General features: G+C 50.5%; 1 protein-coding gene across 3 annotated transcripts in view; it reads right to left on the bottom strand.

Moving 5' to 3' along the window:
• LOC142470831 (phospholipid phosphatase 3-like) overlaps positions 1–7,959 on the bottom strand; it is a 44,348-nt gene extending 36,389 nt beyond the window's left edge. The window contains exon 1 of one of the 3 annotated variants that reach the window (XM_075577603.1): positions 5,620–7,959. In XM_075577603.1, coding sequence (XP_075433718.1) covers positions 5,620–5,779 — 160 coding nt within the window. In that variant the 5' untranslated portion in view covers positions 5,780–7,959. The remainder of the gene's footprint in view (positions 1–5,619) is intronic. The other 2 variants (XM_075577604.1, XM_075577602.1) reach the window with 2 other exon arrangements.
• Positions 7,960–17,290: the final 9,331 nt, after the last annotated feature.

The raw sequence follows: 17,290 nt of genomic DNA on the forward strand, positions 1-17,290 counted from the left end.
CACACACAGACACAGTGACATTGTGACAGACTCACACACACAGACACAACACAGTGACATTGTGACAGACTCACACACACAGACACAGCAAAGTGACATTGTGACAGACTCACACACACAGACACAGTGACATTGTGACAGACTCACACACACAGACACAGCACAGTGACATTGTGACAGACACACACATACACAACACAGTGACATTGTGACAGACTCACACACACAGACACAGCACAGTGACATTGTGACAGACTCACACACAGACACGGTGACATTGTGACAGACTCACACACACAGACACAGCACAGCGGCATTGTGACAGACTCACACACACAGACACAGCACAGTGACATTGTGACAGACTCACACACAGACACGGTGACATTGTGACAGACTCACACACACAGACACAGCACAGTGACATTGTGACAGACTCACACACAGACACGGTGACATTGTGACAGACTCACACACACAGACACAACACAGTGACATTGTGACAGACTCACACACACACATACAAATACAGCACAGTGACATTGTGACAGACTCACCCACACACATACAAATACAGCACAGTGACATTGTGACAGACTCACACACAGACACGGTGACATTGTGACAGACTCACACACACAGACACAGCACAGTGACATTGTGACAGACTCACACACACAGACACGGTGACATTGTGACAGACTCACCCACACACAGACACAGCACAGCGGCATTGTGACAGACTCACACACACAGACACAGCACAGTGACATTGTGACATTGTGACAGACTCACACACAGACACAACACAGTGACATTGTGACAGACTCACACACACAGACACAGCACAGTGACATTGTGACAGACTCACACACACAGACACGGTGACATTGTGACAGACTCACCCACACACAGACACAGCACAGCGGCATTGTGACAGACTCACACACACAGACACAGCACAGTGACATTGTGACATTGTGACAGACTCACACACAGACACAACACAGTGACATTGTGACAGACTCACACACACAGACACAGCGACATTGTGGCAGACTCACACACACAGACACAGTGACATTGTGACAGACTCACACACACAGACACAGCACAGTGACATTGTGACATTGTGACAGACACACACATACACAACACAGTGACATTGTGACAGACTCACACACACAGACACAGCACAGTGATATTGTGACAGACTCACACACACAGACACAGTGACATTGTGACAGACTCACACACACAGACACAGCACAGTGACATTGTGACATTGTGACAGACACACACATACACAACACAGTGACATTGTGACAGACTCACACACACATACACAACACAGTGATATTGTGACAGACTCACACACAGACACAGTGACATTGTGACAGACTCACACACACAGACACAACACAGTGACATTGTGACAGACTCACACACACAGACACAGCACAGCGATATTGTGACAGACTCACACACACAGACACAACACAGTGACATTGTGACAGACTCACACACACAGACACAACACAGTGACATTGTGACAGACTCACACACACAGACACAGCAAAGTGACATTGTGACAGACTCACACACACAGACACAGTGACATTGTGACAGACTCACACACACAGACACAGCACAGTGACATTGTGACAGACACACACATACACAACACAGTGACATTGTGACAGACTCACACACACAGACACAGCACAGTGACATTGTGACAGACTCACACACAGACACGGTGACATTGTGACAGACTCACACACACAGACACAGCACAGCGGCATTGTGACAGACTCACACACACAGACACAGCACAGTGACATTGTGACAGAATCACACACAGACACGGTGACATTGTGACAGACTCACACACACAGACACAGCACAGTGACATTGTGACAGACTCACACACAGACACGGTGACATTGTGACAGACTCACACACACAGACACAACACAGTGACATTGTGACAGACTCACACACACACATACAAATACAGCACAGTGACATTGTGACAGACTCACCCACACACATACAAATACAGCACAGTGACATTGTGACAGACTCACACACAGACACGGTGACATTGTGACAGACTCACACACACAGACACAGCACAGTGACATTGTGACAGACTCACACACACAGACACGGTGACATTGTGACAGACTCACCCACACACAGACACAGCACAGCGGCATTGTGACAGACTCACACACACAGATACAGCACAGTGACATTGTGACATTGTGACAGACTCACACACAGACACAACACAGTGACATTGTGACAGACTCACACACACAGACACAGCACAGTGACATTGTGGCAGACTCACACACACAGACACAGTGACATTGTGACAGACTCACACACACACAGACACAGCACAGTGACATTGTGACATTGTGACAGACACACACATACACAACACAGTGACATTGTGACAGACTCACACACACAGACACAGCACAGTGACATTGTGACAGACTCACACACACAGACACAGTGACATTGTGACAGACTCACACACACAGACACAGCACAGTGACATTGTGACATTGTGACAGACACACACATACACAACACAGTGACATTGTGACAGACTCACACACACATACACAACACAGTGATATTGTGACAGACTCACACACAGACACAGTGACATTGTGACAGACTCACACACACAGACACAGCACAGCGATATTGTGACAGACTCACAGACACAGACACAACACAGTGACATTGTGACAGACTCACACACACAGACACAACACAGTGACATTGTGACAGACTCACACACACAGACACAGCACAGCGATATTGTGACAGACTCACACACACAGACACAACACAGTGACATTGTGACAGACTCACACACACAGACACAGCAAAGTGACATTGTGACAGACTCACACACACAGACACAGTGACATTGTGACAGACTCACACACACAGACACAGCACAGTGACATTGTGACATTGTGACAGACACACACATACACAACACAGTGACATTGTGACAGACTCACACACACATACACAACACAGTGATATTGTGACAGACTCACACACAGACACAGTGACATTGTGACAGACTCACACACACAGACACAACACAGTGACATTGTGACAGACTCACACACACAGACACAGCACAGCGATATTGTGACAGACTCACACACACAGACACAACACAGTGACATTGTGACAGACTCACACACACAGACACAACACAGTGACATTGTGACAGACTCACACACACAACACAGTGACATTGTGACAGACTCACACACACACAGACACAGCACAGTGACATTGTGACATTGTGACAGACACACACATACACAACACAGTGACATTGTGACAGACTCACACACACAGACACAGCACAGTGACATTGTGACAGACTCACACACACAGACACAGTGACATTGTGACAGACTCACACACACAGACACAGCACAGTGACATTGTGACATTGTGACAGACACACACATACACAACACAGTGACATTGTGACAGACTCACACACACATACACAACACAGTGATATTGTGACAGACTCACACACAGACACAGTGACATTGTGACAGACTCACACACACAGACACAGCACAGCGATATTGTGACAGACTCACAGACACAGACACAACACAGTGACATTGTGACAGACTCACACACACAGACACAACACAGTGACATTGTGACAGACTCACACACACAGACACAGCACAGCGATATTGTGACAGACTCACACACACAGACACAACACAGTGACATTGTGACAGACTCACACACAGACACAGCAAAGTGACATTGTGACAGACTCACACACACAGACACAGTGACATTGTGACAGACTCACACACACAGCACAGTGACATTGTGACATTGTGACAGACACACACATACACAACACAGTGACATTGTGACAGACTCACACACACATACACAACACAGTGATATTGTGACAGACTCACACACAGACACAGTGACATTGTGACAGACTCACACACACAGACACAACACAGTGACATTGTGACAGACTCACACACACAGACACAGCACAGCGATATTGTGACAGACTCACACACACAGACACAACACAGTGACATTGTGACAGACTCACACACACAGACACAACACAGTGACATTGTGACAGACTCACACACACAACACAGTGACATTGTGACAGACTCACACACACAGATACAGCAAAGTGACATTGTGACAGACTCACACACATACACAACACAGTGACATTGTGACAGACTCACACACACAGACACAACATAGTGACATTGTGACAGACTCACACACACAGACACAACACAGTGACATTGTGACAGACTCACACACACAGACACAGCAAAGTGACATTGTGACAGACTCACACACATACACAACACAGTGACATTGTGATAGACTCACACACACAGACACAACACAGTGACATTGTGACAGACTCACACACACAGACACAACACAGTGACAGACTCACCCACACACAGACACAACACAGGGACAGTGACATTGTGACAGACACACACACAGACACAACACAGTGACATTGTGACAGACTCACACACACACACACACAGATACAACACAGTGACATTGTGACAGACTCACACACAGACACAGCACAGTGACATTGTGACAGACACACACACACACACACACAGACACAGCACAGTGACATTGTGACAGACACACACACACACACAGACACAGCACAGTGACATTGTGACAGACTCACACACACAGACACAGCACAGTGACATTGTGACAGACACACACAGACACAACACAGTGACATTGTGACAGACACACACACAGACACAGCACAGTGACATTGTGACAGACTCACCCACACACAGACACACACACACACACACACACACACACACACACACACACACACACACACACACACACACACACACACACACACACACACACACACACACACACAGCACAGTGACATTGTGACAGACTCACACACACACAGACACAGCACAGTGACATTGTGACACTCACACACAGACACACAGCACAGTGACATTGTGACAGACTCACACACACACAGACACAGCACAGTGACATTGTGACAGACTCACACACAGACACAGCACAGTGACATTGTGACAGACTCACACACAGACACAGCACAGTGACATTGTGACAAACTCACCCACACACAGACACAGCACAGTGACATTGTGACAGACACACACACAGACACAGCACAGTGACATTGTGACAGACTCACCCACACACAGACACACACACACACACACACACACACACACACACACACACACACACACACACAGCACAGTGACATTGTGACAGACTCACACACACACAGACACAGCACAGTGACATTGTGACAGACACACCCACACACAGACACAGCACAGTGACATTGTGACACTCACACACAGACACACAGCACAGTGACATTGTGACAGACTCACACACACACAGACACAGCACAGTGACATTGTGACAGACTCACACACAGACACAGCACAGTGACATTGTGACAGACTCACACACAGACACAGCACAGTGACATTGTGACAAACTCACCCACACACAGACACAGCAGATCCAGACAGATAACTGACTTCATGGCTCCTGGTGTCACCGCTGCTTTGAACTGTCTCTGGGCGCAGTGTCCCCCAACTGTCACTTTCAGAGCCCGGGGGTCCGGGGACCAATCCGGAGCTCCCCCTGGGGTCAGATGCATGTCCCCTGTCAGGGAACCTCAAACTGTCACCTTGTCTGTCAGTCACCCTATCACTCAGTCAGCATATCTGTCAGTTTTTGGCACCCTTCATGTCTGTCTGCCTGTCACAGTCTCCCCCTGTCTGTCCCTGTGTCACCCTCTGACTGTCACAGTCTCCCCCTGTCTGTCCCTGTGTCACCCTCTGCCTGTCACAGTCTCCCTCTGTCTGTCCCTGTGTCACCCTCTGCCTGTCACAGTCTCCCTCTGTCTGTCACAGTCTCCCCCTGTCTGTCCCTGTGTCACCCTCTGCCTGTCAGTCTCCCTCTGCCTGTCACAGTCTCCCCCTGTCTGTCCCTGTGTCACCCTCTGCCTGTCACAGTCTCCCTCTGTCTGTCCCTGTGTCACCCTCTGCCTGTCACAGTCTCCCTCTGTCTGTCCCTGTGTCACCCTCTGCCTGTCACAGTCTCCCTCTGTCTGTCCCTGTGTCACCCTCTGCCTGTCACAGTCTCCCTCTGTCTGTCCCTGTGTCACCCTCTGCCTGTCACAGTCTCCCTCTGTCTGTCCCTGTGTCACCCTCTGCCTGTCACAGTCTCCCTCTGCCTGTCACAGTCTCCCTCTGCCTGTCACAGTCTCCCTCTGCCTGTCACAGTCTCCCTCTGCCTGTCACAGTCTCCCCCTGTCTGTCCCTGTGTCACCCTCTGCCTGTCAGTCTCCCTCTGCCTGTCACAGTCTCCCCCTGTCTGTCCCTGTGTCACCCTCTGCCTGTCACAGTCTCCCTCTGTCTGTCCCTGTGTCACCCTCTGCCTGTCACAGTCTCCCTCTGTCTGTCCCTGTGTCACCCTCTGCCTGTCACAGTCTCCCTCTGTCTGTCCCTGTGTCACCCTCTGCCTGTCACAGTCTCCCTCTGTCTGTCCCTGTGTCACCCTCTGCCTGTCACAGTCTCCCTCTGTCTGTCCCTGTGTCACCCTCTGCCTGTCACAGTCTCCCTCTGCCTGTCACAGTCTCCCTCTGCCTGTCACAGTCTCCCTCTGCCTGTCACAGTCTCCCTCTGCCTGTCACAGTCTCCCCCTGTCTGTCCCTGTGTCACCCTCTGCCTGTCAGTCTCCCTCTGCCTGTCACAGTCTCCCCCTGTCTGTCCCTGTGTCACCCTCTGCCTGTCACAGTCTCCCTCTGTCTGTCCCTGTGTCACCCTCTGCCTGTCACAGTCTCCCTCTGTCTGTCCCTGTGTCACCCTCTGCCTGTCAGTCTCCCTCTGCCTGTCACAGTTTCCCCTGTCTGTTCCTGTGTCACCCTCTGCCTGTCACAGTTTCCCCCTGTCTGTCCCTGTGTCACCCTCTGCCTGTCACAGTCTCCCCCTGTCTGTCCCTGTGTCACCCTCTGCCTGTCACAGTCTCCCTCTGCCTGTCACAGTCTCCCCCTGTCTGTCCCTGTGTCACCCTCTGCCTGTCACAGTCTCCCCCTGTCTGCCCCTGTGTCACCCTCTGCCTGTCACAGTCTCCCCCTGTCTGTCCCTGTGTCACCCTCTGCCTGTCACAGTCTCCCCCTGTCTGTCCCTGTGTCACCCTCTGCATGTCACAGTCTCCCCCTGTCTGTCTCTGTGTCACCCTCTGCCTGTCAGTCACCCTCTGCCTGTCACAGTCTCCCCGTGTCACCCTCTGCCTGTCACAGTCTCCCCCTGTCTGTCCCTGTGTCACCCTCTGCCTGTCACAGTCTCCCGCTGTCTGTCCCTGTCTCTGTTTCTCTGTCACTGTATCTCTGTCATTGTGTCTCTCTGTCTCTGTCACTATGTCCCTATGTCTGTCCCATCTCTCTGTCACTGTATCTCTTTGTCTCTCTGTCACTGTATCTCTTTGTCTCTCTGTCACTATCTCTCTGTCATTCTGTCCCTCTGTCACTATGTTCCTATGTCTGTCCCGTATCTCTGTCACTGTGTCTTTCTGTCACTATGTCCCTCTTTTTCACTGTCTCTGTGTCTCTCTCTTTGTCTCTCTGTCACTCTCTCTGTCACTTTGTCCCTCTGTCCCTGTATCTCTCTGTCACTGTCTCTGTCACTGTCTCTCCATCTCTCTGTCTCTGTCACTTTGTCTCTCTGTCTCTCTGCCTCTCTGTTACTGTCTCTGCCTCTCTGTCACTGTCTTTGCCTCTCTGTCACTGTCTCTGCCTCTCTGTCACTGCGTCCCTATGAGTTCCTGAGCAGTAAAAGTTTGTCTGTGACAGAAGAGAGAGAGGAAGAGAGGGAGGGTGCGGGGAGGGTGCGGGGAGGATGTGAGAGTCAGACAGGGAAGGAAGGAGAGGAAGAGAGATAATCTGAATAAGGAAAGGGAATAACAGCTGCAATCTGAGCTGAGTCCTCACCCTGTAACATGACCCCTCCCCTATAACAGGACCCCTCACCCTGTAACAGAACCCCTCACCCTGTAACAGAACCCTTCGCCCTATAACAGAACCCCTCACCCTATCACCCCTATAACAGAACCCCTCACCCTATAATAGAACCCCTCACCCTATCACCCCAATAACAGGACCCCTCACCCTATCACCCTATAACAGAATCCCTCACCCTATCATCCATATAACAGAACCCTTCACCCTATAACAGGACCCCTCACCCTATAACAGAACCCATCACCCTATAACAGAATCCATCACCCTATCACCCCTATAACAAGACCCCTCACACTATAACAGAACCCCTCACCCTATAACAGAACCCCTCACCCTATCACCCCTATAACAGGACCCCTCACCCTATAACAGAACCCCTCACCCCATCACCCCTATAACAGGACCCCATACCCTATAAAAGAACCTCTCACCCTATAACAGAACCCCTCACCCTATCACCCCTATAACAGCAACCCTCACCCTATCACCCCTATAACAGAACCCCTCACCCTATCACCCCTATAACAGAACCCCTCACCCTATCACCCCTATAACAGGACCCCTCACCCTGTAACAGGACCCCTCACTCTATAACAGGATCCCTCACCCTATAACAGAATCCTTCGCCCTATAACAGAACCCCTCACCCTATCACCCCCATAACAGGATCCCTCACCCTATCACCCCTATAACAGAACCCCTCACCCTATCACCCCTATAACAGGACCCCTCACCCTATAACAGAACCCCTCACCCCATCACCCCTATAACAGGACCCCTCACCCTATAAAAGAACCTCTCATCCTATAACAGAACCCCTCACCCTATCACCCCTATAACAGCAACCCTCACCCTATCACCCCTATAACAGAACCCCTCACCCTATCACCCCTATAACAGGACCCCTCGCCCTATAACAGAACCCCTCACTCCATCACCCCTATAACAGGACCCCTCACCCTATAAAAGAACCTCTCACCCTATAACAGAACCCCTCACCCTATCACTCGTATAACAAAACCCCTCACACTATAACAGAACCCCTCCCCCTATAATAGAACCCCTCACCCTATCACCCCTATAACAGAACCCCTCACCCTATCACCCCTATAACAGAACCCCTCACCCTATCATCCCTATAACAGAACCCCTCACCCTATCACCCCTATAACAGAACCCCTCACCCTATCTCCCTATAATAGGACCTCTCACCCTATAACAGAACCCTTCGCCCTATAACAGAACCCCTCACCCTATCACCCCTATAACAGCACCCCTCACCCTATCACCCCTATAACAGGACCCCTCACCCTATCACCCCTATAACAGCACCCCTCACCCTATCACCCCTATAACAGGACCCCTCGCCCTATAACAGAACCCCTCACCCCATCACCCCTATAACAGGACACCTCACCCTATCACCCCTATAACAGGACCCCTCACCCTATAAAAGAACCCCTCACCCTATCACTCATATAACAGGAACACTCACCCTATAATAGAACCCCTCACCCTATCACCCCTATAATAGGACCTCTCACCCTATAACAGGACCCCTCACCCTATAACAGAACCCTTCGCCCTATAACAGAACCTCTCACCCTATCACCCCTATAACAGGACACCTCACCATATCACCCTTATAACAGGACCCCTCACCCTATCACCCCTATAACAGGACCCCTTGTCCTATAACAGAACCCCTCACCCTATCACCCCTATAACAGGACACCTCACCCTATAAAAGAACCCCTCACCCTATCACTCATATAACAGGACCCCTCACCCTATAATAGAACCCCTCACCCTATCACCCCTATAATAGGACCTCTCACCCTATAACAGGACCCCTCACCCTCTAACAGGACCACTCACCCTATAATAGAACCCTTCGCCCTATAACAGAACCCCTCACCCTATCACCCCTATAACAGAAACCCTCACCCTATCACCCCAATAACAGAACCCCTCACCCTATCACCCCTATAACAGGACCCCTCACCCTGTAACAGGACCCCTCACTCTATAACAGGACCCCTCACCCTATCACCCCTATAACAGAACCCCTCACCCTATCACCCCTATAACAGGACACCTCACCCTATCACCCCTATAACAGGAGCCTCATCCTATCACCCCTATAACAGGACCCCTCACCCTGTAACAGGACCCCTCACCCTATAACAGAACCCCTCACCCTATCACCCCTATAACAGCACCCCTCACCCTATCACCCCTATAAAAGGACCCCTCACCCTATAAAAGAACCCCTCACCCTAATACTCGTATAACAGGACCCCTCACCCTATAATAGAACCCCTCACCCTATCACCCCTATAATAGGACCTCTCACCCTATAACAGGACCCCTCACCCTATAACAGAACCCTTCGCCCTATAACAGAACCCCTCACCCTATAACAGAACCTCTCACCCTATCACCCCTATAACAGGACACCTCACCCTATCACCCCAATAACAGGACCCCTCGCCCTATAACAGAACCCCTCACCATATCACCCCTATAACAGGACCCCTCACCCTATAAAAGAACCTCTCACCCTATAACAGAACCTCTCATCCTATCACCCCTATAACAGGACCCCTCACCCTATCACCCCTATAACAGGACACCTCACCCAATAAAAGAACCCCTCACCCTATCACTCATATAACAGGACCCCTCACCCTATAATAGAACCCCTCACCCTATCACCCCTATAATAGGACCTCTCAACCTATAACAGGACCCCTCACCCTATAACAGGCTCACTCGCCCTATAATAGAACCCTTCGCCCTATAACAGAACCCCTCACCCTATCACCCCTATAACTGGACTCCTCACCTATCACCCCTATAACAGAACCCCTCACCCTATCACCCCTATAACGGAACCCCTCACCCTATCACCCCTATAACAGGACCCCTCACCCTATCACCCCTATAACAGAACCCCTCACACTATCACCCCTATAACAGGACCCCTCACCCTATCATCCCTATAACAGAACACCTCACCCAATCACCCCTATAACAGAACCCCTCACCCTATCACCCCTATAACAGGACCACTCACCCTATCACCCCTATAACAGGACACCTCACCCTATCACCCCTATAACAGGAGCCTCACCCTATCACCCCTATAACAGGGCCCCTCACCCTGTAACAGGACCCCTCACCCTATAACAGAACCCCTCACCCTATCACCCCTATAACAGGACCCCTCACCCTATCACCCCTATAACAGGACACCTCACCCTATCACCCCTATAACAGAACCCCTCACCCTATCACCCCTATAACAGGACACCTCACCCTATCACCCCTATAACAAGACCCCTCACCCTATCACCCCTATAACAGAACACCTCACCCTATCACCCCTATAACAAGACCCCTCACCCTATCACCCCTATAACATTGACAACTACCAAACTTTTTCAGGCTATAAAATAAATGTGACAAACTCTGAGGTTCTCTGGCTGAGGAAGGGAACTCTACATTTCAGAGGCCCCCCCAACACCATCTAAAGTCGCTAAGGATTCCAATAAGTATATGTGTACAGGCGTAACCCCGCATTAACGTTACGCAATGGGACCGGAGCATGTATGTAACACAAGCATACCCCGCATTAACGTACGCAATGGGACCGGAGCATGTATGTAAAGCGAAAATGTAATTAAAGTGAAGCACTGCCCTTTTTTCCACTTATCGATGTATGTACTGTACTGCAATCGTCATATACGTGCATAACTGTTGTAAATAACGCATGCGTAACAGGCTCTATAGTCTCCCCGCTTGCGCACAGCTTCGGTACAGGTAGGGAGCCGGCGTTGCTGTTGAGGATGTGCTGACAGGCGCATGCGTGAGCTGCCGTTTGCCTATTGGGCGATATGTCCTTACTCCCGATTGTACTTCAAGTGAGTGTCCTTAAACCGGGGTATGCCTGTACTCAGTTTCCCCTGAACCTACAGAAGCTGTACGAGCTGAATTATATTCCCATCATAAACACAATTGACCGAGAGTTGGCAGAATGGATGAATTTACCATTAACTATGTCTGGTAGGATTGCTTTAATTAAGATGGTTTCTTTCCCGAAACTTCTGTACTTAATTCAGACACTTCCCCTGCTTATAAGGAAAAAAGGTATCACAAAGATACATAGAGTTTATTCCAATTTTATTTGGAACAAAAAAAAAGCCTACAAAGGCTACAGACCGATAGAGAACAGGGGGGTCTGACCAGGTACAACGTGGGGATGCTGACTAGGTAGATTTGGGATTCGGTACTGGACAAGGCAGAGTTTGTGAATTCTGGAATAGAGGGACAGCTAGATAGTGAGAGATAGCCGTGTTACCCAGAGAGTGAGAGATAGCCGTGTTACCCAGAGAGTGAGAGATAGCCGTGTTACCCAGAGAGTGAGAGATAGCCGTGTTACCCAGAGAGTGAGAGATAGCCGTGTTACCCAGAGAGTGAGAGATAGCCGTGTTACCCAGAGAGTGAGAGATAGCCGTGTTACCCAGAGAGTGAGAGATAGCCGTGTTACCCAGAGAGTGAGAGATGGCTGTGTTACCCAGAGAGTGAGAGATGGCCGTGTTACCCAGAGAGTGAGAGATGGCCGTGTTACCCAGAGAGTGAGAGATAGCCGTGTTACCCAGAGACTGAGAGATAGCCGTGTTACACAGAGAGTGAGAGATGGCCGTGTTACCCAGAGAGTGAGAGATAGCCATGTTACCCAGAGAGTGAGAGATGGCCGTGTTACCCAGAGAGTGAGAGATGGCCGTGTTACCCAGAGAGTGAGAGATAGCCGTGTTACCCAGAGAGTGAGAGATAGCCGTGTTACCCAGAGAGTGAGAGATAGCCGTGTTACCCAGAGAGTGAGAGATAGCCGTGTTACCCAGAGAGTGAGAGATAGCCGTGTTACCCAGAGAGTGAGAGATAGCCGTGTTACCCAGAGAGTGAGAGATAGCCGTGTTACCCAGAGAGTGAGAGATGGCCGTGTTACCCAGAGAGTGAGAGATGGCCGTGTTACCCAGACAGTGAGAGATAGCCGTGTTACCCAGAGAGTGAGAGATAGCCGTGTTACCCAGAGAGTGAGAGATAGCCGTGTTACCCAGAGAGTGAGAGATAGCCGTGTTACCCAGAGAGTGAGAGATAGCCGTGTTACCCAGAGAGTGAGAGATGGCCGTGTTACCCAGAGAGTGAGAGATGGCCGTGTTACCCAGAGAGTGAGAGATGGCCGTGTTACCCAGAGAGCGAGAGATAGCCGTGTTACCCAGAGAGTGAGAGATAGCCGTGTTACCCAGAGAGTGAGAGATGGCCGTGTTACCCAGAGAGCGAGAGATGGCCGTGTTACCCAGAGACTGAGAGATAGCCGTGTTACCCAGAGAGTGAGAGATAGCCGTGTTACCCAGAGAGTGAGAGATAGCCGTGTTACCCAGAGAGTGAGAGATAGCCGTGTTACCCAGAGAGTGAGAGATAGCCGTGTTACCCAGAGAGTGAGAGATAGCCGTGTTACCCAGAGACTGAGAGATGGCCGTGTTACCCAGAGAGTGAGAGATGGCCGTGTTACCCAGAGAGTGAGAGATAGCCGTGTTACCCAGAGAGTGAGAGATAGCCGTGTTACCCAGAGAGTGAGAGATGGCCGTGTTACCCAGAGAGTGAGAGATAGCCGTGTTACACAGAGACTGAGAGATAGCCGTGTTACCCAGAGAGTGAGAGATGGCCGTGTTACCCAGAGAGTGAGAGATGGCCGTGTTACCCAGAGAGTGAGAGATAGCCGTGTTACCCAGAGAGTGAGAGATAGCCGTGTTACCCAGAGAGTGAGAGATGGCCGTGTTACCCAGAGAGTGAGAGATAGCCGTGTTACCCAGAGAGTGAGAGATAGCCGTGTTACCCAGAGAGTGAGAGATGGCCGTGTTACCCAGAGAGTGAGAGATAGCCGTGTTACCCAGAGAGTGAGAGATAGCCGTGTTACCCAGAGAGTGAGAGATGGCCGTGTTACCCAGAGAGTGAGAGATAGCCATGTTACCCAGAGAGTGAGAGATGGCCGTGTTACCCAGAGAGTGAGAGATAGCCGTGTTACCCAGAGACTGAGAGATAGCCGTGTTACCCAGAGACTGAGAGATAGCCGTGTTACACAGAGACTGAGAGATAGCCGTGTTACCCAGAGAGTGAGAGATAGCCGTGTTACCCAGAGAGTGAGAGATGGCCGTGTTACCCAGAGACTGAGAGATAGCCGTGTAACCCAGAGAGTGAGAGATAGCCGTGTTACCCAGAGAGTGAGAGATAGCCGTGTTACCCAGAGAGTGAGAGATAGCCGTGTTACCCAGAGAGTGAGAGATAGCCGTGTTACCCAGAGAGTGAGAGATAGCCGTGTTACCCAGAGACTGAGAGATGGCCGTGTTACCCAGAGAGTGAGAGATGGCCGTGTTACCCAGAGAGTGAGAGATAGCCGTGTTACCCAGAGAGTGAGAGATAGCCGTGTTACCCAGAGAGTGAGAGATGGCCGTGTTACCCAGAGAGTGAGAGATAGCCGTGTTACACAGAGACTGAGAGATAGCCGTGTTACCCAGAGAGTGAGAGATGGCCGTGTTACCCAGAGAGTGAGAGATGGCCGTGTTACCCAGAGAGTGAGAGATAGCCGTGTTACCCAGAGAGTGAGAGATAGCCGTGTTACCCAGAGAGTGAGAGATGGCCGTGTTACCCAGAGAGTGAGAGATAGCCGTGTTACCCAGAGAGTGAGAGATAGCCGTGTTACCCAGAGAGTGAGAGATGGCCGTGTTACCCAGAGAGTGAGAGATAGCCGTGTTACCCAGAGAGTGAGAGATAGCCGTGTTACCCAGAGAGTGAGAGATGGCCGTGTTACCCAGAGAGTGAGAGATAGCCGTGTTACCCAGAGAGTGAGAGATGGCCGTGTTACCCAGAGACTGAGAGATAGCCGTGTTACCCAGAGACTGAGAGATAGCCGTGTTACACAGAGACTGAGAGATAGCCGTGTTACCCAGAGAGTGAGAGATAGCCGTGTTACCCAGAGAGTGAGAGATGGCCGTGTTACCCAGAGAGTGAGAGATAGCCGTGTTACCCAGAGAGTGAGAGATGGCCGTGTTACCCAGAGAGTGAGAGATAGCCGTGTTACCCAGAGAGTGAGAGATGGCCGTGTTACCCAGAGAGTGAGAGATGGCCGTGTTACCCAGAGAGTGAGAGATAGCCGTGTTACCCAGAGAGTGAGAGATGGCCGTGTTACCCAGAGAGTGAGAGATGGCCGTGTTACCCAGAGAGTGAGAGATGGCCGTGTTACCCAGAGAGTGAGAGATGGCCGTGTTACCCAGAGAGTGAGAGATAGCCGTGTTACCCAGAGTGAGAGATAGCCGTGTTACCCAGAGAGTGAGAGATAGCCGTGTTACCCAGAGAGTGAGAGATAGCCGTGTTACCCAGAGAGTGAGAGATAGCCGTGTTACCCAGAGTGAGAGATAGCCGTGTTACCCAGAGAGTGAGAGATAGCCGTGTTACCCAGAGAGTGAGAGATAGCCGTGTTACCCAGAGAGTGAGAGATAGCCGTGTTACCCAGAGAGTGAGAGATAGCCGTGTTACACAGAGACTGAGAGATAGCCGTGTTACCCAGAGACTGAGAGATAGCCGTGTTACCCAGAGAGTGAGAGATAGCCGTGTTACCCAGAGACTGAGAGATAGCCGTGTTACCCAGAGACTGAGAGATGGCCGTGTTACCCAGAGACTGAGAGATAGCCGTGTTACCCAGAGAGTGAGAGATAGCCGTGTTACCCAGAGAGTGAGAGATATCCGTGTTACCCAGAGAGTGAGAGATAGCCGTGTTACCCAGAGAGTGAGAGATAGCCGTGTTACCCAGAGAGTGAGAGATATCCGTGTTACCCAGAGAGTGAGAGATAGCCGTGTTACCCAGAGACTGAGAGATAGCCGTGTTACCCAGAGAGTGAGAGATAGCCGTGTTACCCAGAGAGTGAGAGATGGCCGTGTTACCCAGAGAGTGAGAGATAGCCGTGTTACCCAGAGAGTGAGAGATAGCCGTGTTACCCAGAGAGTGAGAGATAGCCGTGTTACCCAGAGAGTGAGAGATGGCCGTGTTACCCAGAGAGTGAGAGATGGCCGTGTTACCCAGAGAGTGAGAGATGGCCGTGTTACCCAGAGAGTGAGAGATGGCCGTGTTACCCAGAGAGTGAGAGATGGCCGTGTTACCCAGAGACTGAGAGATAGCCGTGTTACCCAGAGAGTGAGAGATGGCCGTGTTACCCAGAGAGTGAGAGATGGCCGTGTTACCCAGAGAGTGAGAGATGGCCGTGTTACCCAGAGAGTGAGAGATGGCCGTGTTACCCAGAGACTGAGAGATAGCCGTGTTACCCAGAGAGTGAGAGATGGCCATGTTACCCAGAGAGTGAGAGATAGCCGTGTTACCCAGAGACTGAGAGATAGCCGTGTTACCCAGAGAGTGAGAGATGGCCGTGTTACCCAGAGAGTGAGAGATAGCCGTGTTACACAGAGACTGAGAGATAGCCGTGTTACCCAGAGAGTGAGAGATGGCCGTGTTACCCAGAGACTGAGAGATAGCCGTGTTACCCAGAGAGTGAGAGATGGCCATGTTACCCAGAGAGTGAGAGATAGCCGTGTTACCCAGAGAGTGAGAGATAGCTGTGCTGCAAACAGAGAAAGAGGAGTCCTACAGTATACGGAGAGTGTCTGTATAAAGAAGGTGTCCTATATAGGGGATGTCGATATAAAGGGGATGTCATATATAAGGGGTGTCCATATAAAGGATGTCCTTTATAGGGGATGTCCAGACAAAAGATGTGCCCTATATAAGGGATTTCTACATAAAAGGGGAAGCCCACATACAGGAGGTGTGCTATATAAAGGATGTCCATACAAAGGAGATAGCCTATGTAGGGGGTGGCCCATATAGGGAATGCCCATACAAAGGTGGTGTCCTATGTATGGAGATGTCAGTATAAAGGAGGTGTCCTTATATTGGTTGAGACCTGCTTGTGAGACCCCCCAGCTTGGTCTAGATGTCTCTGCTGCTAAGGGTGGTCTTGCATGGGGTTCCCATCCCTGGTATAGACAGTGTCCTTGTATATAAGGGTGTCTTTATACAGCGTGGTGAGGCAG

Source organism: Ascaphus truei, chromosome 20, assembly GCF_040206685.1.
Source record: "Ascaphus truei isolate aAscTru1 chromosome 20, aAscTru1.hap1, whole genome shotgun sequence".
Taxonomy (NCBI): Eukaryota; Metazoa; Chordata; class Amphibia; order Anura; family Ascaphidae; genus Ascaphus; species Ascaphus truei.